This window comes from Oncorhynchus clarkii, chromosome 10, assembly GCF_045791955.1.
Source record: "Oncorhynchus clarkii lewisi isolate Uvic-CL-2024 chromosome 10, UVic_Ocla_1.0, whole genome shotgun sequence".
NCBI lineage: Eukaryota > Metazoa > Chordata > Actinopteri > Salmoniformes > Salmonidae > Oncorhynchus > Oncorhynchus clarkii.
In genome coordinates this window covers 8,894,263-8,922,206 of record NC_092156.1, presented here as the reverse complement: position 1 = coordinate 8,922,206, position 27,944 = coordinate 8,894,263, and the positions used below count along the sequence as shown (strand labels likewise).

The 27,944-nt window shown below is 42.2% G+C and overlaps 2 protein-coding genes across 8 annotated transcripts in view; both read left to right on the top strand.

Moving 5' to 3' along the window:
• The first annotated feature begins 1,518 nt into the window (after positions 1-1,518).
• On the top strand, positions 1,519-9,818 carry LOC139419411 (deoxycytidine kinase 2). The gene is made up of 7 exons (XM_071169359.1): positions 1,519-1,760; positions 2,971-3,086; positions 3,218-3,411; positions 3,539-3,686; positions 3,914-4,029; positions 8,252-8,351; positions 8,460-9,818. The coding sequence occupies exons 1-7, from the start codon at positions 1,667-1,669 to the stop codon at positions 8,484-8,486; spliced, it is 795 nt and encodes a 264-aa protein (XP_071025460.1). The 5' UTR covers positions 1,519-1,666; the 3' UTR covers positions 8,487-9,818.
• Positions 9,819-14,047: 4,229 nt separating this feature from the next.
• The window catches only part of LOC139417978 (ankyrin repeat and KH domain-containing protein 1-like), a 50,135-nt gene continuing 36,238 nt past the window's right edge, over positions 14,048-27,944 (top strand). For 6 of the 7 annotated variants that reach the window (XM_071167024.1, XM_071167023.1, XM_071167019.1 and 3 more), the window contains exon 1: positions 14,048-14,461. In XM_071167024.1, coding sequence (XP_071023125.1) covers positions 14,186-14,461 — 276 coding nt within the window. In that variant the 5' untranslated portion in view covers positions 14,048-14,185. The remainder of the gene's footprint in view (positions 14,462-27,944) is intronic. The other variant, XM_071167020.1, reaches the window with a different exon arrangement.

The following is a 27,944-nucleotide window of genomic DNA, read 5'->3' as shown; positions in this document are numbered from 1 at the left end:
TTTTATTGATCTAGCCACGGGTGATTCCTGCTTCAATTTTTTGCTTGTAAGCAGGAATCAGGAGGATAGAATTATGGTCAGATTTGCCAAATGGAGGGTGAGGGAGAGCTTTGTATGCGTCTCTGTGTGTGGAGTAAAGGTGGTCCAGAGTTTTTCCCCCCTCTGGTTGCACATTTAACATGCTGATAGAAATTAGGTAAAACAGATTTAAGTGTCCCTGTATTAAAGTCCCCAGCTACTAGGAGCACCGCCTTTGGGTGAGCGTTTTCTTGTTTGCTTATGGCGGTATACAGCTCATTGAGTGCGGTTTTAGTGCCAGCATCGGTCTGTGGTGGTATGTAGACAGCTACGAAAAATACAGATGAAAACTCTCTAGGTAGAAAGTGTGGTCTACAGCTTATCATGAGATACTCTACCTCAGGCGAGCAAAACCTTGAGACTTCCTTACATATCGTGCACCAGCTGTTATTTACTTATATGAATAGGCTCCCGCCTCGTGTCTTACCAGAGGCTGCTGTTCTATCCTGCCGATAGAGTGTTTAACCTGCCAGCTGTATGTTCTTAATGTCGTCGTTCAGTCACAACTCGGTGAAACGTAAGATATTACAGTTTTTAAAGTCCCGTTGGTAGGATATACGTGCTTTCAGTTCATCCCATTTATTTTCCAGCGATTGAACATTAGCTAACAGGACAGAAGGCAAAGGCAGACTAGCCACTCGTCGCCTGATCCTCACAAGGCACCCTGAACTTTTTCCGCAAAATCTCAGTTTCCTTCTCCAGCGAATGACTGGGATCTGGGCCTGGTCGGGTGTCTGTAGTATCTCCCTCCCATCCGACTCATTGAAGAAAAACTCTTTGTCTTATCTGAGGTGAGTAATTGCAGTTCTGATGTCCAGAAGCTCTTTTCGGCCATAAGCGACGGTAGCAGCAACATTATGTACAAAACAAATTACGAACAGAGCGAAAAAACAAACAAAAAAGCATGGTCGGTTAAGAGCTGATAAGACGGCAGCCACCCACTCCGGCGCCATCTTCACTTTATTTACATATCAGTTTACCACATCATATGTTATCGCAATCTGGTGTGCCCGACAGCACAGTCGAGGACGTGGCACGCCACCATTGGTTGATGTCATGCGATGCCTGTCCATCTAGCCGGGCAGGAGTTCAACCAAGGTTTGAACACGACCTTGTGGTACAGGGTGAGCCATAAAGGTCTTGATCTTGGATTCTTTCTACTAAAACATCAGACTTGCCTTTTATAAACCAGCTATAGACACACCAAAATTGGGGATTTTTGAAGTATGGGGAAGCATGGGGTTGAATAGATATCTCCATGACTCAATGGAGAGCATTTCCATTGAGGAATGTCTGTGTATTCAACATTCACGGCTTTAATGCACCAGAAGACTGTGAATGTACAAACTACACGAAGCTTGAATAATACTTGTAGTTCGGTGTCTTGTGGGTTATGTAGTTTTGATGCTTTGGTCCACCCCCGGAAGTAGTAACATATATATATCCTCGGCGCGGAATTCGATTTGATCTGATTATCGCGCTACTCTGCTCCTGTATGTTACCTTGGGCTCACTTCGGTAACTTGGCTATATCTAGGTTTTGAGTTCATAACTAGCAAAATAATTTATCCAATATCTCCTTCTTTATAATGGCAACACCTCCTAAGAGAATATGTTCAAGTCCAAGTTTTGACAACAGTTTTGAGAAAAGAACTAAGAAGATATCCATTGAAGGAAACATTGGTGAGTTTGCACAGCCAGCTGGCTACACATTTAACGTACACAATCTGAGAGCTAGCTATCGACATATTTCTAAAATTAGATAGCTAGTTAACTACCTATGTGGATGTTTAACTCCAACATGTTTGGTCTGATTTACTCAACTCATCCTGCCGAATCAACAGCAAGTGTACATTGCATTCTGTTCACTGTAAACAAGTATTGGCGCCAAAACAATACATTCTCAATCTTAGCCAGCATTTTATTACTCCGAAATACTTAACGTTATCTAGTTGTAATGGCCAAGTTAGCTAAATTGATAGGCTGGCGAAAAATAACTACACTAGTTAGGTTTCCATCCAATTAGACATTTTAATGCAAATATTCTGCGTTTTCCCACGAGATGCTTCCATCAAAATGACTTGTTGCGCACAAGGCTGTGAGTGATTACCTTGTGCAGTTAAATTATCATGTACCGACTAATTAAACACAAACGAAATGTGTTTCAATATCATTTTCATATCTACTTATGGTTTGTTTACGAAAAATGTGTTTTATATAGTGTGTCCACTCTAGTATTTGTACGCGCGCTCTAGCCCGCGGGTCCAGGTCGGGTTTAGGTTGCGGATAAACGGCAGCCAAGTATCCATGATCATGTCACCAGAATAAAACCCTCGACATTTATTGGAAAAGAATATCAAACTCATCTGTTACCTTGCACCTTTACCACCCTAAAGCAAATTAGCTGACTTGTGTATTTGACTGCTAGCTAGTTTGCTAGCTTTATATATTAATTCAACATGAGTAGAAGTTGCAAAATACTTCGCTAACTAGCTTGCTTTGATTAGTTTAGCATGTCGTTGCTAGCTGTTACATTTGACACAACTGGTCTCCTGAAGAGTCTTAGATATTGTCACATTTGTCTGACTACTGTAACTCAACGTTTTATTTACAAGATTCTCAGTTCAAACGTCTGCCCTGTTTTAAAAGTTTTGTATCTGTGGTACTCTGCCCTTTAACATTTTTTTTTTCATTTATTCTGCCCTAAACCAATCATTGATTCTGCCGCCCTAAACCAATGTATGCAAATGTATGCAAATTAGTATCCAATGTATGCAAATTAGTGCAAATTATTCTGGTTAACTAGCTAACTTAAAAATAAAAATGTTTTCTTGTTTTCCCTAATATATGTTATTTTGGGATACTGCTTGAAAAGTGTTTCCATGTGTTACAGCTGCAGGGAAGTCTACACTTGTGCACATTTTAGAAAAGTCTTCAGAAGAATGGGAGGTCATACCGGAGCCCATTGGGAAGTGGTGCAACGTTCAAAACACTGACAATGAGTATGAGGTAACTACAATGTTATGTCCAGTACATAATGTTACCTAAAATGTTATCCCATTTTTAATGTTAAATTCATGTGAGTCACAATGTTGGACAATTGATCCTCCGCTTGACAATGTATGTGTTCCCTGTTCCAGGAGCTCAGCACATCTCAGAAGAGTGGAGGCAACCTGCTGCAGATGCTGTATGACAAACCTAGCCGCTGGTCCTACACATTCCAGAGTTACGCCTGTCTGAGTCGTGTGCGCGCTCAGCTGCAGCCCCCTTCTGCAAAGTTGCAACAGGCAGAGAAACCTGTCCAGTTCTTTGAGCGCTCTGTTTACAGTGACCGGTGTGTACCCGTCTGGTGTTTGATTGGTTTAGTTGGAAAATCAGAAGAAGACCTGAGGACCTGTGGTAGTGCTATGACTGTCTTTATTTCACTGAGTCTGACTTGTATATTGTGGCTCTTTTGCCAGGTATATATTTGCCTCCAACCTATTTGAGTCTGGGGACATGAATGAGACTGAATGGGCCATTTACCAAGACTGGCACGGTTGGCTGCTCTCTCAGTTTGAGTCTCAAATCGAGCTGGATGCCATGATCTACCTTCGGGCTGACCCACAGGTGAGTAAAGCCTTTACATCCTCAGTTCACAAGTGTTTGAACTCCAGACAGTTTGGTGGTTAGATGACTTTCTATTTAAAAATTATTTTTTTCTAACAGCCATGTGCTTAAGGATTTAATTTTCATCTTTTGAGTATTTAATTTTCAATTCTACTGAAGTGCTTACATGGTCTATATATTTCGGCCTGGTAGAGAAACGAACCCAAAAAATGAAATCTGTCTTTCAGAGATGTATGCAGAGGCTGCACTGCCGAGGACGGGAGGAGGAACAAGGAATTCCAATTGAATATCTGGAGCAGCTGCACTATAAGCACGAGTGCTGGCTGTACCACCGCAGTACTCAGTAAGTGTTCATATATATATATATATATATATATATATACACACACACACACTGCCTTGTGAAAGTATTTGGCCCCCTTGAACTTTGCGACCTTTTGCCACATTTCAGGCTTCAAACATAAAGATATAAAACTGTATTTTTTTTTGAAGAATCAACAAGTGGGACATAATCATGAAGTGGAATGACATTTATTGGATATTTCAAACTTTATTAACAAATCAAAAACTGAAAAATTGGGCGTGCAAAATTATTCAGCCCCTTTACTTTCAGTGCAGCAAACTCTCTCCAGAAGTTCAGTGAGGATCTCTGAATGATCCAATGTTGACCTAAATGACTAATGATGATAAATACAATCCACCTGTGTGTAATCAAGTCTCCGTATAAATGCACCTGCACTGTGATAGTCTCAGAGGTCCGTTAAAAGCGCAGAGAGCATCATGAAGAACAAGGAACACACCAGGCAGGTCCGAGATACTGTTGTGAAGAAGTTTAAAGCCGGATTTGGATACAAAAAGATTTCCCAAGCTTTAAACATCCCAAGGAGCACTGTGCAAGCGATAATATTGAAATGGAAGGAGTATCAGACCACTGCAAATCTACCAAGACCTGGCCGTCCCTCTAAACTTTCAGCTCATACAAGGAGAAGACTGATCAGAGATGCAGCCAAGAGGCCCATGATCACTCTGGATGAACTGCAGAGATCTACAGCTGAGGTGGGAGACTGTCCATAGGACAACAATCAGTCGTATATTGCACAAATCTGGCCTTTATGGAAGAGTGGCAAGAAGAAAGCCATTTCTTAAAGATATCCATAAAAAGTGTTGTTTAAAGTTTGCCACAAGCCACCTGGGAGACACACCAAACATGTGGAAGAAGGTGCTCTGGTCAGATGAAACCAAAATTGAACTTTTTGGCAACAATGCAAAATGTTATGTTTGGCGTAAAAGCAACACAGCTGAACACACCATCCCCACTGTCAAACATGGTGGTGGAAGCATCATGGTTTGGGCCTGCTTTTCTTCAGCAGGGACAGGGAATATGGTTAAAATTGATGGGAAGATGGATGGAGCCAAATACAGGACCATTCTGGAAGAAAACCTGATGGAGTCTGCAAAAGACCTGAGACTGGGACGGAGATTTGTCTTCCAACAAGACAATGATCCAAAACATAAAGCAAAATCTACAATGGAATGGTTCAAAAATAAACATATCCAGGTGTTAGAATGGCCAAGTCAAAGTCCAGACCTGAATCCAATCGAGAATCTGTGGAAAGAACTGAAAACTGCTGTTCACAAATGCTCTCCATCCAACCTCACTGAGCTCGAGCTGTTTTGCAAGGAGGAATGGGAAAAAATTTCAGTCTCTCGATGTGCAAAACTGATAGAGACATACCCCAAGTGACTTACAGCTGTAATCGCAGCAAAAGGTGGTGCTACAAAGTATTAACTTAAGGGGGCTGAATAATTTTGCACGCCCAATTTTTCAGTTTTTGATTTGTTAAAAAAGTTTGAAATATCCAATAAATGTCGTTCCACTTCATGATTGTGTCCCACTTGTTGTTGATTCTTCACAAAAAAAATACAGTTTTATATCTTTATGTTTGAAGCCTGAAATGTGGCAAAAGGTCGCAAAGTTCAAGGGGGCCGAATACTTTCGCAAGGCACTGTGTGTATATATATATATATATATACACACACACACACACAGCGCATTCAGAAAGAATTCAGACCACTTGTCTTTTTCCACATTGTGTTGGGTTACAGTCTCCTTATTCTAAAATGAATTTCAAAAAATTTAAAATCCCTCATCAATCTACACACACATACACAACCCCATAATGACCAAGGTTTTTTTTATTTATTTTTTACATTTGCAAATGTATTAAAAATACTGATCATATTTACGTAAGTATTCAGATGCTTTACTCAATACTTTGTTGAAGCACCTTTGGCAGCGATTACAGCCAAGTTTTATAGGGAATGATGCTATAAACTTGGCACACCGGTTTTTGGGGAGTTTCTCCCATTCTTCTCTGCAGATCCCCTCAAGCTCTGTCACTACGCAGCTATTTTCAAGTCTCTCCAGAGATGTTGGATCGTGTTCAAGTCTGGGCTCTGGCTGGGCCCTCAAGGACATTGAGACTTGTCCTGAAGCCACTCCTGCGTTGTCTTGGCTGTGTGCTTAGGGTTGTTGTCCTGTTGGAAGGTGAATCTTCACCCCAGTCTGAGGTCCTGAGCGCTCTGGAGCAGGTTTTCTTCAAGGATCTCTCTGTACTTTGCGCCGTTCATCCTTCCCTCAATCCTAACTAATCTCCCAGTCCATGCCACTGAAAAACATCCCCACAGCATGATACTGCCACCACCATGCTTCACCGTAGGGATGGTGCCAGGTTTCCTCCAGACGTGACGCTTTGCATTCAGGCCAAAGAGTTGAATCTTGGTTTCATCAGACCAGAGAATCTTGTTTCCTTTTTACTGAGGAGTGGGTTCCGTCTGGCCACTCTACCAAAAAGGCCTGATAGGTGGAGTGCTGCAGAGATGGTTGTCCTTCTGGAAGGACTTCGGGAGCTTTGTCATATTGACCATTGGGTTCTTGGTCACCTCCCTGATCAAGGCCCTTCTCCCCTGGTTGCTCAGTTTGGCTGGGCGGCCATCTCTAGGCAGAGTCTTGGTGGTCCCAAACTTTGTAATTAATCTGCAAAAAAATTATGGGGTGTTTTTAGATTGAGGCAAAAAAAATATATATACAATTTTAGAAAAATGCTGTAACAATGTGGGGAAGGGGTCTGAATATTTTTTGTAATGCACTGTATAGATTTCACATGCCTTGGATTACAGATATGCATCTGTTTAGTCACAGATGCCTTGAAAAGAGGTAGTTGTGTAGATCAGAAAACCAGTCAGGATCTGGTGTGACCACAATTTGCCTCATGCAGTGCGACACATCTCCTTTGCTTCGAGTTGATCAGGCTGTTTATTGTGGGATGTACGTACATACCCCAACCAGAAGCCATGGATTACAGGCTACATTCGCACTGAGCTAAAGGGTAGAGCTGCCGCTTTCAAGGCGCGGGACTCTAACCTGGAAGCTTATAAGAAATCCTGCTATGCCCTCCGAACGATCAAACCGGCAAAGCGCCAATACAAGGCTAAGATTGAATCGTACTACACCGGCTCCGACCCTCAACTTTGATTTGATGTTGTCCCACTCCTCTTCAATGACTGTGCGATGTTGCTGGATATTGGCAGGAACTGGAACACGCTGTCATACACGTCGGTCCAGAGCATCGCAAACATGCTCAATGGGTGTCATGTCTGAGTATGCAGGCCATGGAAGAACTGGGACATTTTCAGCTTCCGTGAATTGTTTACAGATCTTTGCGACATCGGGCTGTGCATTATGCAGAAACATAACGTGATGTTGTCGGATGAATGGCACCACAATGGGCCTTGAGGATCTCTTCCCGGTGTCTCTGTGCATTCAAATTGCCATTGCTAAAATGCAATTGTGTTCGTTGTCCGTAGTTTATGCCTGCCCATACCGTAACCCCACTGTCACTATTGGGCACTCTGTTCACAACGTTGATATCAGCAAACTGCTCGCCCACGTGACGCCATACACGTGGTCTGCGGTTGTGAGGCCGGTTGGACATACTGCCAAATTCTCTAAAACTAGTTGATGCTAAAGAAATGAACATTCAATGCTTTGCTGGACATTCTTGCAGTCAGCATGCCATTTGCACCCTCCCTCAACTTCATACATCCGTGGCATTGTGGTTGTGACACAACTACACATTTTAGTGGCCTTTTATTGCCCCCAGCACAAGGTGGACCTGTGTGATCAACATGCTTCTTTAATCAGCTTATTGATATACCACACCTGTCAGGTGGCTGGATCATCTTGGCAAAGGAGAAATGCTCACTAACAGGGATGTAAACCACTGAGATAATTAAGCTTTTTGTGCGTATGGAACATTTCTAGGATCTTATTTCAGCTCATGAAACATGGGACTAAAATTTTACATGTTGTGTTTTTGTTGAGTGTGTTTTAGCCAATATGCCACTTGTTGTTTTTTTTTCTGGGCTGGTATTAAGTGTTAGGCTATCATGGCGTCTTTCGTCCCATTTTGACAGCATAGATCGAGTGGTTTCTTTTGTCAAAGGGTTGGCATTTACTAGGAATTTGGGAATGTTATCAGTGTGATATTGTTTCCTACTTCTAGACTTGATTTTGATTACCTGAAAGATATCCCTATCCTGGTCCTGGATGTTAATGACGACTTCAAGAATGATCGAATTAAGCAGGAAGCCGTGCTGGACAAGGTTAGTGTTGCTTTGCACTTGTATCACCAAGAGATTGTTTTTAGTTCACCTCAAATCAGAATTTGTTATGGCTTACATGGTTTTTTTTCATCCCCGGTTTCCACACAGGTCAGAGAATTCCTCAGCACGCTGTGAGCTAGAAAGGATACCAATGTTAGACTGCACCAGCTCACTGGTCTTATGCTACAGACTGCATCATTCCTGACAGTTTATCAACTTCCATGCCTCCAAGATTACACTGGTCCTCCATGCCTTAGATAATACTGGCAGAGAAGATTTGGTAATTTTCTAACTTTATGCAATTCTCATTTTCCCGTTGGGTGGAGAAAAATGTGTTCAGTTTTTAATGACCTTTGAGTGACTTAAAAAATCAGTTGGGGGTCCCCCTGTTAGTAATTTGACCATGATTAGATAGCTGGCTGGTGGTAAATTAGTCTAATCTTTTAAAATTGTTAGCTGACATTGGCTTATTGACTGATTCAGTTACTGACATACAGTAACACAAACTGCTGCACAACAAGATGTAGAATTTGCTCTGGTATATGCTATTCTAACGCAACAGTACATTGAAACTCCGACTGAGTTACTAAAAATAACATTTGATCCGCGGGCATATTAAAGGGGCCGCCAGTTTCCCCATCCCTGGTCTGGAGACTGAAGATAAGTTGAACAGGTGTATTAGTGCTGAGGTAGAACAAAGCTTGCATACAACAGTAGGACTAGGTGGTTGGACACCTGCCTTACCAACTACACCAGCTCACTGGTCTTCTTGTGTCATTCAGACTAGAGATTAACAGGCATTTGGAGAAAATACATGTATTTTCCTGCTCACAACAGTCGGTATACTTGAAAATGTATGATTTTTAGGGTTGCCAGATTTAGGTGAAACTTTATCTATTTTAAATGTAATGTGTGAAAGGTGCTGTGTGCTTTGTTTTTTTAATGTAGTCAGTTAATTTACTTTTTCTTTTGTATTTATATTGTGATATATTATTGTACATAAAAGCACAGATTTAAGCCTAGTCCTTGACTAAAAGTTATTTCAATGGAGATTCTCAATTGAGAATACTTTTTTTGTTTAGTCCAGAACTAGGCTTAATCTGTATTTGGGAAACCGGACCCAGGAGTTTCTGCAGGATGTTACACTGACTGAATTCTTGATTCAGAAAGTTTTGGTACCACCACCATTGTTCATTAGGTGTAAAGGTTCTCTTATGGCTGTTTTTTTTTAGTCTGATTCACTTCACAAGTGTTGTACGTGTTACAATTTTAGATTTAAACGTCTCTTTCTTACCCAGCCACATGATGTGCAGTACATCTGTGGCAGGTGGCTGTCGTTTCATTCAAAAGGGTTCGTTTTTTTTTTTTTTTTTTTTTGTGTAATATGCTGTGATGAAATATACCACTTACAATTTGTTGTTTGATGGGAGTTACATTATTTGTTTCTGAAATAAATGGTCAAGAATGGTGAATGTTATATTCATTGCTATATATAGTGACCATTGTCGTCATAAAAAATATGAATACATTAAATGTGTATAAATATGACTGGTCATTCAGCCTCAGGTATGATTTTGAAAAAACTGTTTGTTGTAGAAACCATGGGACTGACTGGTGTTTTGCTTTCAGTTGGCTTGACTGAGGATATTCAATACTATAGTGGCCATCTAGCACAGATAATGCTGTGCATGCTAAATCACTATTGGCTTCATTTACCGGGCAATCTGCAGTTGAACCAACAGTGGATTCTTCGCACCTCTGTCACAAGTGTAACCACTCTAAAATTCGTAGACAGTGCTATGGATGCATGGACTGACCACCAAAGGTAGCGAAATTATAGTTTTGAGGCTGTAAGGTGTTTGTTTATTTTCTATGTTTACAGACATTGGAGTAAAACAAGCTTATATTTTGGCTTCTGATGTGGTACAGTACGCTAAACTCGAGGCATTTCTAAGTTATATTCTTCAAGTATCAGTATCATTTACGTCCAAAAAAGGGCGGTAAGATTGCTTATATCCAAGATGGCGTAGCAGTCGGATGTGTGTCCTGTCCCGTGTAAATGTCATTTATTTGTATATATTTTAATCTCACTTTCCATCTACAGACTGAATATCCTTTCCTGCAACCCGCCTCACCCAATGTGGTATGGATCTGCTATTTTTATACTTTAGAACTGGAACCCCCCCATCAGTAGCTAGCCAGTAGTCAGTTAGCCACTGATAGCGGTTTTCACCGTTATCTCGGACGCCTGCCAGCCTCAGTTCGGTTAATACCTGCCAGTCTGCACAGCGCAATATCAACCCAGAGCTTATCGGACTGCTTTTTGTCTACCACGTCTCCTGATTCCTAACGCAAGCTCTGAACCTTTACACCGGATCATCACAGCTAGCTAGCTGGAATCCGAGTGGCTACTCTTTGATAACATCTCTGTCCCAAAGCAAGCACCAGTTAGCCTGGAGCCAGCCTCAAAATAGGCTCATCTCCCAGCTACCCGAAGAGGTCCACCAGCTAACTCTTGGGCTACAATTCCTCTTGCCAATTGGCCTGGACCCTTTACTGCCGACACGGAGCCCCGCCGATCCATCACGACTGGTCTGCTGACGTAATTCGTCCGAGGTGGTTTCAGCAGGCTTTCCCGTTGCGACGTCGCCAAAGGCCCATCTGCTAGCCCCGGCCCGCTAGCTGAATCTCTCTGGTCTCTAGCTTACCTAGCGCAGTAGCGACTACTGAATCGGCTCCCTGACTCACCTATTGCTACTCATTGGACCCTATGATCACTCGGCTACGCATGCCTCTCCCTAATGTCAATATGCCTTGTCTATTGCTGTTTTGAATAGTGATTATTGTCTTATTTCACTGTAGAGTCCCCTGCCCTGCCCAATATGCCTTAGCCCATTTGTCCCACCCCCCACACGTGGTGACCTCACCTGGCTTAACTGGTGCCTCTAGAAACAAAACCTCACTCAAGTTTATCTCTACTGTACTCACATACTACCATACCCTTGTCTGTACACTATGCCTTGAATCTATTCTTCCACAACCAGAAATCTGCTCCTTTTACTTGTTTTTTGGAACACACTAGACGACCAGTTCTTATAGCCTTTAGCCGTACCCTTAACCTACTCCTCTGTTCCTCTGGTGATGTAGAGGTTAATCCAGGCCCTGCAGCCCCCAGTGTAACAGTATAAGTTTAAACCGTCCCCTCGCCCATACCCGGGCGCGAACCAGGGACCTTCTGCACACATCAACAACTGACTCTTACGAAGCGTTGTTACCCATCGCTCCACAAAAGCCGCGGCCCTTGCAGAGCAAGGGGAACTACTACTTCAAGGTCTCAGAGCAAGTGATGTCACTGATTGAAACGCTATTTAGCGCCCACGCTAACTAAGCTAGCCGTTTCACATCCGTTACACCAGCACCACTCCCATTCTCCAGGCGCTCTCATTTGTTGACTTCTGTAACCGTAAAAGCCTTGGTTTCATGCATGTTAACATTAGAAGCCTCCTCCCTAAGTTTGTTTTATTCACGGTTTAGCGCACTCTGACAAACCTGATGTCCTAGTCATGTCTGAATCCTGGCTTAGGAAGGCCACCAAAAATCCTGACATTTCCACCCCCAACTACAACATTTTCTGATAAGATAGAACTGCCAAAGGGGGTGGAGTTGCAATCTACTGCACAGTTCTGTCATGCTATCCAGGTCTGTGCCCAAACAATTTGGGCTTCTACTTTTAAAAATCCACCTTTCCAGAAACAAGTCTCTCCATTGCCGCTTGTTATAGACCCCCTCAGCCCCCAGCTGTGCCCAGGACACCATATGTGAATTGATTGCCCCCCCCCCCCCCCCCCAATCTATCTTCAGAGTTCGTTCTGTTAGGTGACCTAAACTGGGACATGCTTAACACCCCGCCATCCTACAATCTAAGCTAGATGCCCTCAATCTCACAAAAATTATCAATGAACCTACCAGGAACAACCCCAAATCCATAAACACGGGCACCCTCATAGATATCATCCTGATCAACCTGCCCTCCAAATACACCTCTGCTCTCTTCAACCGGGATGACAGCAATCACTGCCTCATTGCCTGCTTATATTTGTCCTATTTCACACGTACAAGTGTGTATTAATACTCCTAAACTGGGACATGCTTAACACCCCGGCCATCCTACAATCCAAGCTTGATGCCCTCAATCTCACACAAATTTATCAATGAACATACCAGGTACAACTCCAAATCCGTAAACACGGGCACCCTCATAGATGTTATCCTAACTAACTCGCCCTCCAAATACACCTCTGCTGTTTTCAATCAAGATCTCAGCGATCAATTCCTCATTGCCTGCGTCCGTAATGGGTCTGCGGTCAAATGACCACCCCTCATAACTGTCAAACGCTCCCTAAAACACTTCAGCGGGCAGGCCTTTCTAAATGACCTGGCCCAGGTATCCTGGAAGGATATTGACCTCATCCCGTCAGTAGAGGATGCCTGGTTGCTCTTTAAAAGTGCTTTCCTCACCATCTTAAATAAGGTCCCAGACAGGATTTACACATGCTGTACATACACAATAGAAAAATGTATGTTTGTTTATGTGTAACTCTGTTGTTGTTTTTGTTGCACTGCTTTGCTTTATCTTGGCCAGGTCGCAGTTGTAAATGAGAACTTGTTCTCGACTGGCCTACCTGGTTGAATAAAGGTTAAATTAAAAAAAATATGGAAATGCCATGTCCCATATGCCAACCTCATCAGTGGCTTTAGGAAAGGGTTTTAATGGTCTAATAAAAGTGGCATGGTTCTGAGAGATTGAGTTGAAATACAGGTGACATTTGTACATTTATGGACAGAGACTGACATGAAAATGGAAAGAAGTGGCCTCTTTACTATTGCATTGTATATGTGCCCCTGAAAAATCTTGGCAAAGATTTAGCTCGAATCTTAAGTTGCTAAATATATTGTTGGACTTATAAATTAATGATATATACCCCATTGATATTTCAAAAATATTATTTATAAATTCCTGATTAGCTTAGTTCAGCTGTCATACCCCATCATAACCCAACATTAAAGCTTGTTTTACTCCCAATGTTTAAACAATTTAAAAACACTATGGACTCAACATGGTATAAACTATTTGGATTTCATGGATGGTCGGTCTTTGCATCCATACCTGTCTATGAGTGTGAAAGTGGTTACATGTATCCAGGCCCACCCCTTAATTAGATTTACGTGTATTTTGGTTATATGTTGTGAAACTGTTACGATATTACTGCACTGTCGGATCTAGAAACACAAGCTTTTCTCGCTACACCCGCAATATCTGCTAAACACGTGTATGTGATAATTGCAATTCGATTTGATCCCTCAGCTTTGTACCAAAACGGAAGCGGGGTGTCGTATTGTATCTATTAAGGCTTTCTAATTTTGATAAAGCGGCAATACATTATTAATATTTGCAAGGATAGGCGTATCACGGAGGTGACACTTTTTGTGACAGACGTGCAAGTGTCCAATCATCTTCCAAATATTTCGTTTCAATTTGTTCTCGTAAACCGACCTTGACGTCGCGTGCTTTCCACTGATAAGCATCTATTCTAGCCAACGATATGTTGGTATTGTATTTTCCTGACCAATTATGCGCATGGATTCTGAATAGAGGCGGTCTAAGTGCGAACTATAGCGAAGCATGTTAGGTTGTTAGAAAGTTAATGGCTTGGAGGAAAGAGACGCTCTTCTCGCTTCAGGATTTTACTGAAGTATAAACATAATTACTAACAACCTCAAAGAAAGTTTAAGACAATATTGCGTCTATTAGAATACAAAATACTAAGGAAAGTATGCAGGATGCAGTAGCCGGGACGGCAATGCTGACGGACGGCTTCGAGGACGAGATTGACTCTGTGACTCCGCGCTCCCCTGCCGTAGGAATGGGGGTTGGAGCCACACCAGGAGCCGGACTCGGGGGTTTAGGGATTGGTGTTGGTGGAAAGAAAGTCCGCTTGTTTGGCGAGGCTGGTGGGCCTGCAGCTGACCGGCTTGATTTCCAGCTCGCAGCGGCCGCAGTGCTTTCCTCCGGCCCTGGATCTGCCAGCGACGATGATGAGGTATCTGAGGTAAGCAACTCATGCTAGCTAAAACTAACCCAGCGAAACTGGACAAGATTCACGTTAGTTAACGTTGCCTAATCCCGTCTCTTTCGACGATATCATTGAACCCTCATTACTTTCTTATATCAACAAAAATAATATCAGTCAGATGTCTTGCAATTTTTTGGCGGATAGTTTTGCAGAGTCTTGTGGCTAACAAGCTAGTAACATGTTCTGCTATTTGTCATATTATGAGCAGTATTTTTTTTTGGCGGAGGGCTTCGATTTAGGCCCGACGTAGTGGGAACACACACGGCGCCATCAACTGCTAAAGTTAGCTTGCTTGTGAAATTTAGCTAGGTAGTGAGTGTAGCTAGCTAGTTAATGTTAAATACACGTTTGTTAGCCTGTTATAGGACAAACAGGTCAGGTGTTTTGAACAGGTAACAAGGTGACGACGCATGTTAATAGTGTCAGATATGGTAACTGGCATTCAATCATGCATTCACTTATTCATTGTCACCCCAGTTGTCTTATTTGGCTCTAACGTTGCTTAACTAGCCAGCTGGCTAGACACATTCGCCCTCACCTTTGAATAGCAAGCTAATTAGTTACAAGTCCTCTTTAACTTGACATGCAGTTTATGAATTTCTTTATTACTTCGCCAGGGTTGATGGCACACTTTCCAAACACAACACGGCCTGATATGTGATGTTTGTTGAGAAGCATGATGCCGAGCTGTCAGTCAAGATGCTTACTGGAGTGGTGATGTAACATAATTCAGCAAGGGTTTAGAAATGCCCCAGTGATCAAATCAAACGTGACATTTCAGAAAGAGCTAGTTCTTTCCTCTACCTATTCTAAAATGACTAATCTCATATGTAGGATAAAGTACTGTTCAAGCAAGACACACTCACTTTGATTCACACTGGACTGGGAATATTTGCAAAAATATTGCAAAAATAAATAGCCAGAATATTTGATTTGTTTACACTTATTTTCCGCTTCTTAACTGTACACTTTGTAAATGTCTGCTCTCAGACTCTGAAGGATTGTCTGACCAGTTTGAAGAGAGTGTTGGAATAGGGTGATGTGCCTCTACCACCTGGTTCCTCTGTGTGTTCTCACACTCACCTCAAGGAAATTCAAAGATATATTTTTACACAATTTTCTTTTTCCTCTATTTGGTATTTAAGTTAGTCGACTTTTGGTCACAGAAATGTTTGAGAAATACATTTTGAAATTAGCTGTTAATTAAAGGGATCCTAACGATTTTAATTGACTTCACCTATGAAAATAGGTGATGTCAGAACAGTGTAGAGACACGCACATCATCGCAACACATTTCTGTCTGCAGGACAAGGGTGTCTGTTGCCTTGCATAGCACACTTCCTCCCCTTGGGTTGTTGGTATTTTGGTTTGAATTAAGGGGTGTAATAGAGGGGGAGGGGTCAGCGGGGTATAGTTACTAGCACTGCCCCAGGTAGACTCACCATTAGTCTGCATTCTTAGATCAGGCAGCCATTTAAAGGCCCTGGCGGCCACACAAGCTGTTTATTAGTGCTGTGACAATGTAATACTTTTTTCCAGGGCAAAAATGAATGCACGAAGCAGCCCAAACTCTTAGGTCCTTTAAAAACCTGCTGCATGTGAAATATTGGTTGCTATAGCTTGGAAAATAAATGTGAATCTGGATGACAAAATAATTGTTTTCAACATTAGGGCTGTTTTCATAAAGAAGTTAAATCCGTATTTTGTTGCATTGCTACGATACTAACGAGTATCGCGATACTGGTATCGTCCTGCTCCTAAATGTATTTTTATTCAAAAGAATGCATTCATACAGTACAGTTGCTTATAGGGTTCCAGAATGTTCTCAACAGAACAACAGGAAGAGGTATGTCTAACATGCACAGCTCCTGGTGGTTGTTGTAAAGTTGGTCATGGTGTTGTCGGCTGCAGGTAGCCTAGCGGTTAGAAGCGCCGGGCCAGTAACAGAAAGGTTGCTGGTTTGAATCCTTGAGCCGACTAGGTGAAAAATCTGTCTGAGCAAGGCACTTAACCCGAATTGCTCCTGTAAGTCGCTCTGGATAAGTGCGTCTGCTAAATGACATGCCTACTTTGTGGGGAGAATCAGCCTTGATTGCTGTAGTCATGTGAATGAGACTTGGTGAAAGCCAGGCTGGTGAGACAGAAGTATAGGGGTCCACTCCACAATGAAAGCCATGCTGGTGAGCCAGAAGTGTTGGGGTCCACTCCACAATGATCCAACTGTCACTTCCTCTTTCAGAGATGGAGCTTGACCCAACTTGACATTGGTATTGATCTGTAGATTTTACCACAGCATGTTTTGTAAGTACAAAGCGGTACAACATTTAGGTAACAGTTAAAATGTTCCAATATCCAAGAGGGGTCCACTGTGCTGCTAGTGAAGGTTTTACACACGCATGTAAAGGTTATGCAAATTCTGGCTCATCTCACAGCCGGTCATTTTGTTTTATACTTTAATACCGGATCACATTCTCTTGCACAACGGCATGTTACGTGAATTAGGTTAGTGATTTGATAATGATTTTAGGTCAAATGCACTATAGACAACGTGACACTTTATCAGTAACCCAACCCCATACAGATTTCTATGTCAAAATAATGAATAGTAAGAAAACACTGAAGATACAGTGCCACTTTGAGGGCTTCCTTCCCTGTTTGTGTTGGAGTGACGGCAGATTGACTGGGATTATTCAAGGCCCCTTGACCACAGGATGTTTGTCGTTAATTCCCTGTGAATCTATTAGGCACACATATTTCCATTTGAAGGTTTAAATACTGTAGCAGCTCAGTACTGTGAGTGTGTGTGTGTGTGTGTGTGTGTGGCTGAGGGTCAGGGGTCGACTATTGGACAGGAGATACTTAATTATCGGTGCCATGTACAACAGAAGTTATTGCTGCCGTAAGTCTTCCCCCTCATTGTTATTTATGTATGTGTTTTTGTGGACTTTGACTTTCAGGTAAAGTCTTGTCACAGTGTACTGTACTAGTTTATCTTTTCTTTGTCATGAGGTTCACATGGGGGGGCAAGTCAGAGATTAGATGGCATAAGTAAGTACTGGGGTAATTGTAGAGCAAAATAAATTGTATTTATTTTTATTTTATTTCACCTTTTATTTAACCAGGTAGGCAAGTTGAGAACAAGTTCTCATTTACAATTGCGACCTGGCCAAGATAAAGCAAAGCAGTTCGACACAAACAACAACACAGAGTTACACATGGAATAAACAAAACATACAGTATAAACAAGTCTATATATGTGGTGAGATAAGGGAGGTAAAGGCAAAAAAAGGCCATGGTGGCAAAGTAAATACAATATAGCAAGTAAAACACTGGAATGGTAGATTTGCAGTGGAAGAATGTGCAAAGTAGAAATAAAAATAATGGGGTGCAAAGGAGCAAAATAAATAAATTAAATACAGTAGGGAAAGAGGTAGTTGTTTGGGCTAAATTATAGGTGGGCTATGTACAGGTGCAGTAATCTGTGAGCTGCTCTGACAGTTGGTGCTTAAAGCTAGTGAGGGAGATAAGTGTTTCCAGTTTCAGAGATTTTTGTAGTTCGTTCCAGTCATTGGCAGCAGAGAACTGGAAGGAGAGGTGGTGTAATGTGCCAAATACCATGATTGTGTGCAAGTAACCACGTTTCTATCCACTTTTTTTCTGCGAGTAAAGTCATACTGTACGAAGAGAGAGAATCACGGTCGCTGTGATGGAAACAGGAAGTTTCTATAAAATTTTATAAATGCTGTTCGTTTGACACGGTGGGATGTTTTTGTGTCAGTAAAATTATTGCAGGAATGGCGGTTGAAACGCCCTCATGCGCAAATGTTTTATATAATAGCCATCATATCAAAATAAACTTGGAGTCACACGATAATGTGGTGTGTGGTTCTTCCACTACGACTTGGGGAAACCATGCAGTTTTATAGGCTAATGATGAACTTCACAGGATGGTCAAAGTACACAGTGATGAGCTTGGTGCTCCTTTTCAATACATATTGAGGGTCTTATTCTGGTGACATGGTGATAGATGCTTGACTGCCCTTAGTGAGAATATATTCTTAAATATTGTAACTAACAATCTTAGTTTACAAGATTAGGAATGAAAAGTCAGTTTTAGTGGTGGAATGTCATTTTAATTTTCCTCCAGCTGAGAGGTCTCAGAAGTGCAGGACATTTTGGCAGAAGTGGGATTTGACCAAAGAAACTAGCTAGTTTGTAGGGAGCAATGATGTCATGTTTCATGACAAGTATTAATGATCTTCACATGATCTGTTTTTAATAAGGCATTCTATGATTTTAGTTTCCGCCCTCACCAGCGTTACCCGCCTAAGTGTAATGTAGAACGTAAGATAATTTACAGGCTCCATCTCTTTCTCCGTCCCGCCCTGCATCAGGGTCTGTCTCACACACACACGTACGTAGACAGATGCGTGGATGAGGTAATCAGTTACTTGTTTATGTGGCCTCTTGGTCAGACACACCCTGAGATGTACGCACAAATAAAATTGTATTTGTCACATGCTTCGTAAACAACAGGTCTAGACTAACAGTGAAATGTAATTTTCCAACAATGCAGACGTAAAGATATGTACAGTGGGGAGAACAAGTATTTGATACACTGCCAATTTTGCAGGTTTTCCTACTTACAAAGCATGTAGAGGTCTGTAATTTTTAATCATAGGTACACTTCAACTGTGAGAGACGGATTCTAAAACAAAAATCCAGAAAATCACATTGTATGATTTTTAAGTAATTAATTAGCATTTTATTGCGTGACATAAGTATTTGAACACCTACCAACCAGTAAGAATTCCGTCTCTCACAGACCTGTTAGTTTTTCTTTAAGAAGCCCTCCTGTTCTCCACTCATTACCTGTATTAACTGCACCTGTTTGAACTCGTTACCTGTATAAAAGACACCTGTCCACACACTCAATCAAACAGACTCCGACCTCTCCACAATGGCCAAGACCAGAGAGCTGTGTAAGGACATCAGGGCTAAAATTGTAGACCTGCACAAGGCTGGGATGGGCTACAGGACAATAGGCAAGCAGCTTGGTGAGAAGGCAACAACTATTGGAGCAATTATAAGAAAATGGAAGAAATTCAAGATGACGGTCAATCACCCTCGGTCTGGGGCTCCATGTAAGATATCACCTCGTGGGGCATCAATGATCATGAGGAAGCCCAGAACTACACGGCAGGACCTGGTCAATGACCTGAAGAGAGCTGGGACCACAGTCTCAAAGAAAACCATTAGTAACACACTACGCCGTCATGGATTCAAATCCTGCAGCGCACGCAAGGTCCCCCTGCTCAAGCCAGCGCATGTCCAGGCCCGTCTGAAGTTTGCCAGTGACCATCTGGATGATCCAGAGGAGGAATGGGAGAAGGTCATGTGGTCTGATGAGACAAAAATAGAGCTTTTTGGTCTAAACTCCACTCGCAATGCTTGGAGGAAGAAGAAGGATGAGTACAACCCCAAGAACACCATCCCAACCGTGAAGCATGGAGGTGGAAACATCATTCTTTGGGGATGCTTTTCTGCAAAGGGGACAGGGCGACTGCACCGTATTGAGAGGAGGATGGATGGGGCCATGTATCGCGAGATCTTGGCCAACAACCTCCTTCCCTCAGTAAGAGCATTGAAGATGGGTCGTGGCTGGGTCTTCCAGCATGACATGTGTGAAACACACAGCCAGGGAAACTAAGGAGTGGCTCCATAAGAAGCATCTCAAGGTCCTGGAGTGGCCTAGCCAGTTTCCAGACCTGAACCCAATAGAAAATCTTTGGAGGGAGCTGAAAGTCCGTATTGCCCAGCGACAGCCCTGAAACCTGAAGGATCTGGAGAAAATCTGTATGGAGGAGTGTGCCAAAATCCCTGCTGCAGTGTGTGCAAACCTGGTCAAGAACTACAGGAAACGTATGATCTCTGTAATTGCAAACACAGGTTTCTGTACCAAATATTAAGTTCTGCTTTTCTGATGTATCAAATACTTATGTCATGCAATAAAATACAAATGAATTACTTACAAATCATACAATGTGATTTTCAAGATTTTTGTTTTAGATTCCATCTCTCACAGTTGAAGTGTAACTATGATAAAAAATTACAGACCTCTACATGCTTTGTAAGTAGGAACCTGCAAAATCGGCAGTGTCTCAAATATTTGTGCTCCTCACTGTATATTTAAAAAAAAATATATATATATAGAAATGGTGACATGAGGAATAAATACAGTCAATAAATAGTCAAATAACATTTGTATATATATCCAGGGACTACAGAGTCGGTGCAGGGGTACGAGGTAATTGAGGTAGATATGTACATACACAGCGTTCGGAAAGTATTCAGACCCCCTTTTCCATATTTTATGTTACAGCCTGTTCTAAAATGGATTGAATATATTTTTTTATAATCAATCTACACACAACACCCCATAATGACAAAGCAAAAACAGGTTTAGAAATGTTTGCAAATGTATTAAAAAAAATAAATAAAAAAAAACCTTTTATTTACATGAGTATTCCGACTCTTTGCTATGAGACTGAAAATTGAGCTCAGGTGCATTCTGTTTCCATTTATCATCCTTGATGTTTCTACCACTTGATTGGAGTCCACCTGTGGCAAATTCAATTGATTGGACATTATTTGGAAAGGCACACAACTGTCTATATAAGGTCCCACAGTTGACAGTGCATGTTAGAGCAAAAACCAAGCCATGAGGTCCAAGGAAATGTCCATAGAGCTCTAAGAGAGGATTGTGTCTGCACAGACCTGGGGAAGGGTACCGCAGCATTGAAGGTCCCCAAGAACACACTGGCCTCCATCATTCTTAAATGGAAGCTATTTGGAACCTCGTAGACTCTTCCTAGAGCTGGCCGCCTGTCCAAACAGAGCAATCTGGGGAGAAGGGCCTTGGTCAGGGAGATGACAGATCACTCTGACAGAGCTCCAGAGTTCCTCTGTGGAGATGGCAGAACCTTCCAACAGGACAATGACCCTAAACACACAGCCAAGACAATGCAGGAGTGGCTTCTGGCCAAGTCTCTGAATGTCCTTGAGTGGTCCAGCAAGAACCTGGACTTGAACCCAATCGAACATCTCTGGAGTGACCTGAAAATAGCTGTGCAGCAACGCTCCCCATCCAACCTGACCGAGCTTGAGAGGATCTGCAGAGAAGAATGGGAGAAACTCCCCAAATACAGGTGTGCCAAGCTTGTAGCATCATACCCAAGAAGATTTGATGCTGTAATCGCTGCCAACGGTGCTTCAACAAAGTACTGAGTTTTTTTATTTATTGGGGAGGTGGGGAGATCACCTTTTAATAGCACAGATTGTATCTTTCATCAATGCAATTGTCTGCAATATTTACAATCTGTATATGTAAATATATACAGTACCAGTGAAGTTTGGACACACCTACTCGTTCCATGGTTTTGTTAGGGTTCATTCCTTACGTCCTTCCTTGTCAATCATTGGTTCATTCCCGCCTTAGTGATGTCACTGACTACGTCATTACCTTTTTACTCCTGAGACCCAAACCCTGCATCCATAGCTATACAAAACCGTTTCAGTGTTATAAAAGCTAGGCAATAAATGTCCCCTCCCCAAAGTTGATTTATTGTGGAATGTCCTGAATGTCCTGAGTAGTCTCTTATCTCCCACACTCCCCTTAAGAGTTCTGTCTGTCACACATCTTTGAGAGAGAGGGAGTCTATATAACCCCTCCCCTGCTATTAATATAACATAAGCATAATCAATTATTCTAATACATCAAACATTTGTACAGCCCCAATCATGACCCCCTAGGTGAACCCTGACAGTTTCTTTATTTGTACTATTTTCTACATTGTAGAATGATACTGAATACATCAAAACGATGAAATAACACATGGAATCATGTAGTAAGCAATAAAGTGTGAAACAAATCAAAATAATATTTGAGATTTGTGTAAGTAGCCACCCTTTGCCTTGACAACTTTTCACACTCATGGCATTCTCTCAACCAGCTTCATGAGGTGTGCCTTGTTAAAAGTTTGTGGAATTTAAATCTTCTTTAATGCGTTTGAGCCAATCAGTTGTGTTGTGACAAGGTAGGGGTAGTATACAGAATATAGCCCTATTTGGTAAAAGACCAAGTCCATATTATGGCAAGAACCGCTCAAATAAGCAAAGAGAAATGACAGTCCATCATTGACTGACCTTCATGTCTTAAAGTATACTGACTCAGTTACACCAAGTGCAGTTCAAAAACCATCAAGCGCATTGATGAAACTGGCTCTCAAGGACCACCACAGGAAAGGAAGACCCAGAGTGAACTATGCTGCAGAGGATACTTTCATTAGTTAACTGCACCTCAGATTGCAGCCCAAATAAATTTTGTTATTTGGTTAGTTAAAGTAACACACATCTCAAAATTAACTGTTCAGAGGAGACTGCGTGAAATCAGGCCTTCATGGTCAAATTGCTGCAAAGAAACCACTACTAAAGGACACCAATAATAAGAAGAGACTTGCTTGGGCCAAGAAACACAAACAATGGACATTAGACCGGTAGAAATCTGTCCTTTGGTCTGATGAGTCCAAATTTGTGTTTTTTTGTTCCAACCGCTGTGTCTTTGTGAGACGCAGAGTAGGTGAACGGATGATCTCACCATGTGTGGTTCCCACTGTGAAGCATGGAGGAAGTGGTGTGGGGGTGCTTTGCTGGTGACACTGTCTGTGATTTATTTAGAATTCAAGGGACACTTAACCAGCATAGCTACCACAGCATTCTGCAGCGATACGCCGTCCCATCTGGGTTGGGCTTAGTGGAACTATCATTTGTTTTTCAACAGGTCAATGACCCAACGCACTTCCAGGCTGTGTAAGGGCTACATCAGATGACCTGGCTTCCACAATCACCCGACCTCAACCCAATTGAGATGGTTTGGGATGAGTTGGACCGCAGAGTGAAGGAAAAGCAGCAAATGAGTGCTCAGCATATGTAGGAACTCCTTCAAGACTGTTGGAAAAGCATTCCTCATGAAGCTGAATTCCAACTGTGCATAGCTGTCATCAATGCCACGGGTGGCTACTTTGAATAATATATATGTATATATATATGTAAATACTTATGTGATATTTCAGTTTTTTTTGTCTTTTTTTGTATTTTTTTTAAAAAATTTTTTTTTGAATTTTACCCCTTTTTCTCCCCAATTTCGTAGTATTCAATTGTTGTAGTAGCTACTATCTTGTCTCATCGCTACAACTCCCGTACGGGCTCGGGAGAGACGAAGGTTGAAAGTCATGCGTCCTCCGATACACAACCAACCAAGCCGCTGCTTCTTTAACACAGCGCACATCCAACCCGGAAGCCAGCCGCACCAATGCGCCGGAGGAAACACTGTGCACCTGGCCACCTTGGCTAGCGTACACTGCGCCCAGCCCGCCACAGGAGTCGCTGGTGCGCGATGAGACAAGGACACCCCTACCGACCAAGCCCTCCCTAACCCGGGCGACGCTAGGCCAATTGTGCGTCGCCCCACGGACCTCCCGGTCGCGGCCGGTTACGACAGAGCCTGGGCGCGAACCCAGGACTCTGATGGCACAGCTGGCGCTGCAGTACAGCGCCCTTAACCACTGCGCCACCCGGGAGGCCCCTATATTTCAGTTTTTAAAACATTTGATACATTTATCTTTGTCTTTATGGGGTGTTGTGTGTAGATTGGGGAAAAGAAAGATAAATTCCTATTTTAGAATAAGGCTGTAACTTAACAAAATGGGTAAAAAGTCGAGGGGTCTGAATACTTTCCGAATGCACTGTAGGTAGGGGTAAAAGACACACCCCCGAGACGACAGACGCTCCCCTCAGCTGGAGCACAGAGCACAACATTCCCAGCCATTCCGCACCCTCAGCACAGAGAAATACCCCGGGTATGGTTTCAATTACATTCACCGCAGTCTCTTTTTTTTTTCTCTCTCTCAAAGAGAAATGAAAACGGAGAGTTGCTGACCACACCCTCGGTTCAGGTCATCGGGTCAGTTCTTTTGGCACAGCCTCAGGTCCATTTGCGCCGGTGACGCTTGCTGATATCGGGCAGCTATAGAGTTGTTAGTCGTCCGGTCTGTAAAGAACATTGTAGGATATTGTACGGTTGGGTACGTCCGTCTTAGTAAACAGATTTGCTTCATGTACGGCTTTTAGTCTACTGTTATTCCCGTGATCCAACACACCGCTCTGTCCCTGGATAGTGACCGAAGGTGATGGCTGGAATGTATTGGCACACTCTGGTGCTCTTCTGCACTGAAGACCCTCACATGGTTGGACAGCTTGCTCAGTGTCCTGTCCAGTGCAGGAAGTCCTTCCATGTGGGCCATAAGGCAGGTATATGGAGGTCACAGAGAGAGAGTAGGGGAAACGTGCTGATCAGCTCATCTTGGCGCTTAATGTAATTCAACCAAGGCTCAGGGCCTAAGCACTGTTCAGCTCTGTCTCCAGGCAACATGCTAGAGGGGATGGAGCTTAGGGATTAAAAAAAAACTTTGTCACTGGTGCCCTCGTGCCAATTACTAGGCTATACCTTCTTCTTATTTGTGTCCTTTAGTGGTTTCTTTGCAGCAATTTGACCATGAAGGTCTGATTTCATGCAGTCTCTTCTGAACAGTTGATGTTGAGATGTGACTGTTACTTTAACTCTCTGAAGCATTTACTTGGACTGCAATCTGAGGTGCAGTTAACTAATGAACTTATCCTCTGCAGCAGAGGTAACTCTGGATCTTTCTTTCCTGTGGCGGTCCTCATGAGAGCCAGTTTCATCACAGCGCTTGATGGTTTTTGCAACTGCACTTGAAGAAACTTTCAAAGTTCTTGACATTATCCAGATTGACTGACCTTCATGTCTTAAGGTAATGGACTGTCACAACCTTGTCACAACACAACTGATTAGCTCAAACACATTAAGAAGGCAAGAAATTCCACAAATTAACTTTTAACAAGGCACACATTAATTGAAATACATTCCAGGTGACTGCCTCATGAAGCTGGTTGAGAGAATGCCAAGGGTGTGCGACGCTGTCATCAAGGCAAAGGGTGGTTACTTTGACGAATCTAAAATATTTAATTTGTTTGAACACTTTTTGGTTTCTACATTATTCCGTGCGTATTATTTCATAGTTTTGATGTCTTCAATATTATTTTACATTGTAGACCATTAATAAAAACAACAAGAACCTCTTGAATGAGTAGGTGTGTCCAAAATTTTGGCTTGTACTGTATGTACAGTGGCCTGTGAAAGTTTTTTTCCCCTTGGCATGTTTCCTATTTCATTGCCTTTTATTCCAGGCTGTATCATTTGATTTACCCAACATGCCTACCACTTTGAAGATGCAAAATATTTGTTATTGTGAAACAAACAAGAAATTAAACTTAACTTCATAACTATTCAGCAATTGCAGCTGCAAGTATCTTGGGTTATGTCTCTCTAAGCTTGGCACATGTAGCCACTGGGATTTTTGCCCGTTCTTTAAGGCAAAACTGCTCCAGCTCCTTCAAGTTGGATGGGTTCTGCTGGTGTAAAGCAGTCTTTATGTCATACCACATATTCTCAATTGGATTGTGGTCTGGACTTTTGACTTGGCCATTCCAAGACATTTAAACTTTTCCCTTAAACCACTTGAGTGTTGCTTTAGCAGTATGCTTAGGGTCATTGTCCTGCTGGAAGGTGAACCTCCATCCCAGTCTCAAATCTCTGGAAGACTGAAGCAGGTTTCCCTCAAGAATCTCCCTGTATTTAGCACCATCCATCATTCCTTCAATTCTGACCAGTTTCCCAGTCCCTGCCGATGGAAAAACATCCCCACAGCATGATGCTGCCACCACCTTCCTTCACTGTCGGGATGGTTTTCTTTGGGTGATGAAAGGTGTTAGTTTTGCGCCAGACATAGCGTTTTCCTTGATGGCCAAAAAGCTCAATTTTAGTCTCCTAACCAGAGTACCTTCTTCCATATGTTTGGGGAGTCTCCCACATGCCTTTTGGCTAAAACCAAATGTGTTTGCTTATTTTTAATTTTTTTTAAGCAATGGCTTTTTTCTGGGCACTCTTCCGTTAAGCCCAGCTCTGTGGAGTGTCCAGCTTAAAGTGGTCCTATGGACAGATACTCCAATCTCCGCTGTGGAGCATTGCAGCTCCTTCAGGGTGATCTTTGGTCTCTTTGTTGCCTCTCTGATTAAAACCTCTTAGAGCCAGGTGAGACGCCAGCGTCTAGCCAACAGGAAATGGAAGTGCGCAACGCCAAATGCTAATAGTACTCGATAAAACTCAAACTTTCATTAAAACACACATGCAGGGTACTGAATTAAAGCTACACTCATTGTGAATCTAGCCAACATGTCAGATTTTTTAAATGCTTTTCGGCGAAAGCATGAGAAGCTATTATCTGATAGCATGCAACACCCCGAAATACCTGAAGGGGACGTAAACAAAATAATTAGCGTAGCCGGCGCTACACAAAACGCAGAAATAAAATATAAAACATTCATTACCTTTGACGAGCTTCTTTGTTGGCACTCCTATATGTCACAATTAACATCACAATTGGGTATTTCTTTTCGATTAAATCCGTCCATGTATACCCAAAATGTCCATTTTATATAGCCCGTCTGATCCAGGAAAAAACAGCTTTCCAAAACGCAACGTCATTTTTTTTAATTAAAAAAGTTGCCTATAAATTTTGACAAAACACTTCAAACTACTTTTGTAACCCAACTTTAGGTATTAGTAAACGTTAATAATCGATCAAATTGATCACGGGGCGATCTGTATTCAATAGCAGCTACTCTGGAAATCATGGTCCACATTCTCTCTTCCATTAACTTCCTGTTGTTTACTCGACGAGAGGAAGTGCCTATTTCTCATATCACCAAGGATTAACTTCAATAGAATTGCCAATACTGGCGACATCGTGTGGAAGCTGTAGGAACTGTAAACTGACCGCTATCTATTTTCCCTTGCCATAGACAATTCAGAGACTGGCGGATGGATACTGTTTTTTTTGTTTTTGTGACCAGGTTTTTCTTGGGATTTCGCTTGCTATTCACGTTCTGTTATAGTCACAGACATGATTTAACCCGTTTTAGAAACTTCAGTGTTTTCTATCCACACATACTAATCATATGCATATACTATATTCCTGGCATGAGTAGCAGGACGTTGAAATTTTGCGCGATTTTTAACAAAATGTTGAAAAAAATTCTAGAGAATCTTAAAAGGTTTTAAGGCCTTCCTTGCCTGGTCTGTGAGTTTGGTGGTCGGACCTCTCTTGGCAGGTTTGTTGTGGTGCCATATTCTTTCAATTTTTTAAATAATGGATTTAATGGTGCTCTGTGGGATATTCAAAGGTTTCTGATATTTTTTTATAACCCAATCGTTATCTGTACTTCTCCACAACTCTGTCCCTGACCTGTTTGGAGAGCTCCT

Excerpts from the sequence above, each read along its gene's own strand:
- LOC139419411 (XM_071169359.1), top strand. The coding sequence starts at position 1,667 with ATGGCAACACCTCCTAAGAGAATATGTTCAAGTCCAAGTTTTGACAAC. Across the intron at positions 3,412-3,538 it reads CGCTCTGTTTACAGTGACCG|GTATATATTTGCCTCCAACC; the intron begins GTGTGTACCCGT and ends CTCTTTTGCCAG. Across the intron at positions 4,030-8,251 it reads CTGTACCACCGCAGTACTCA|ACTTGATTTTGATTACCTGA; the intron begins GTAAGTGTTCAT and ends TCCTACTTCTAG.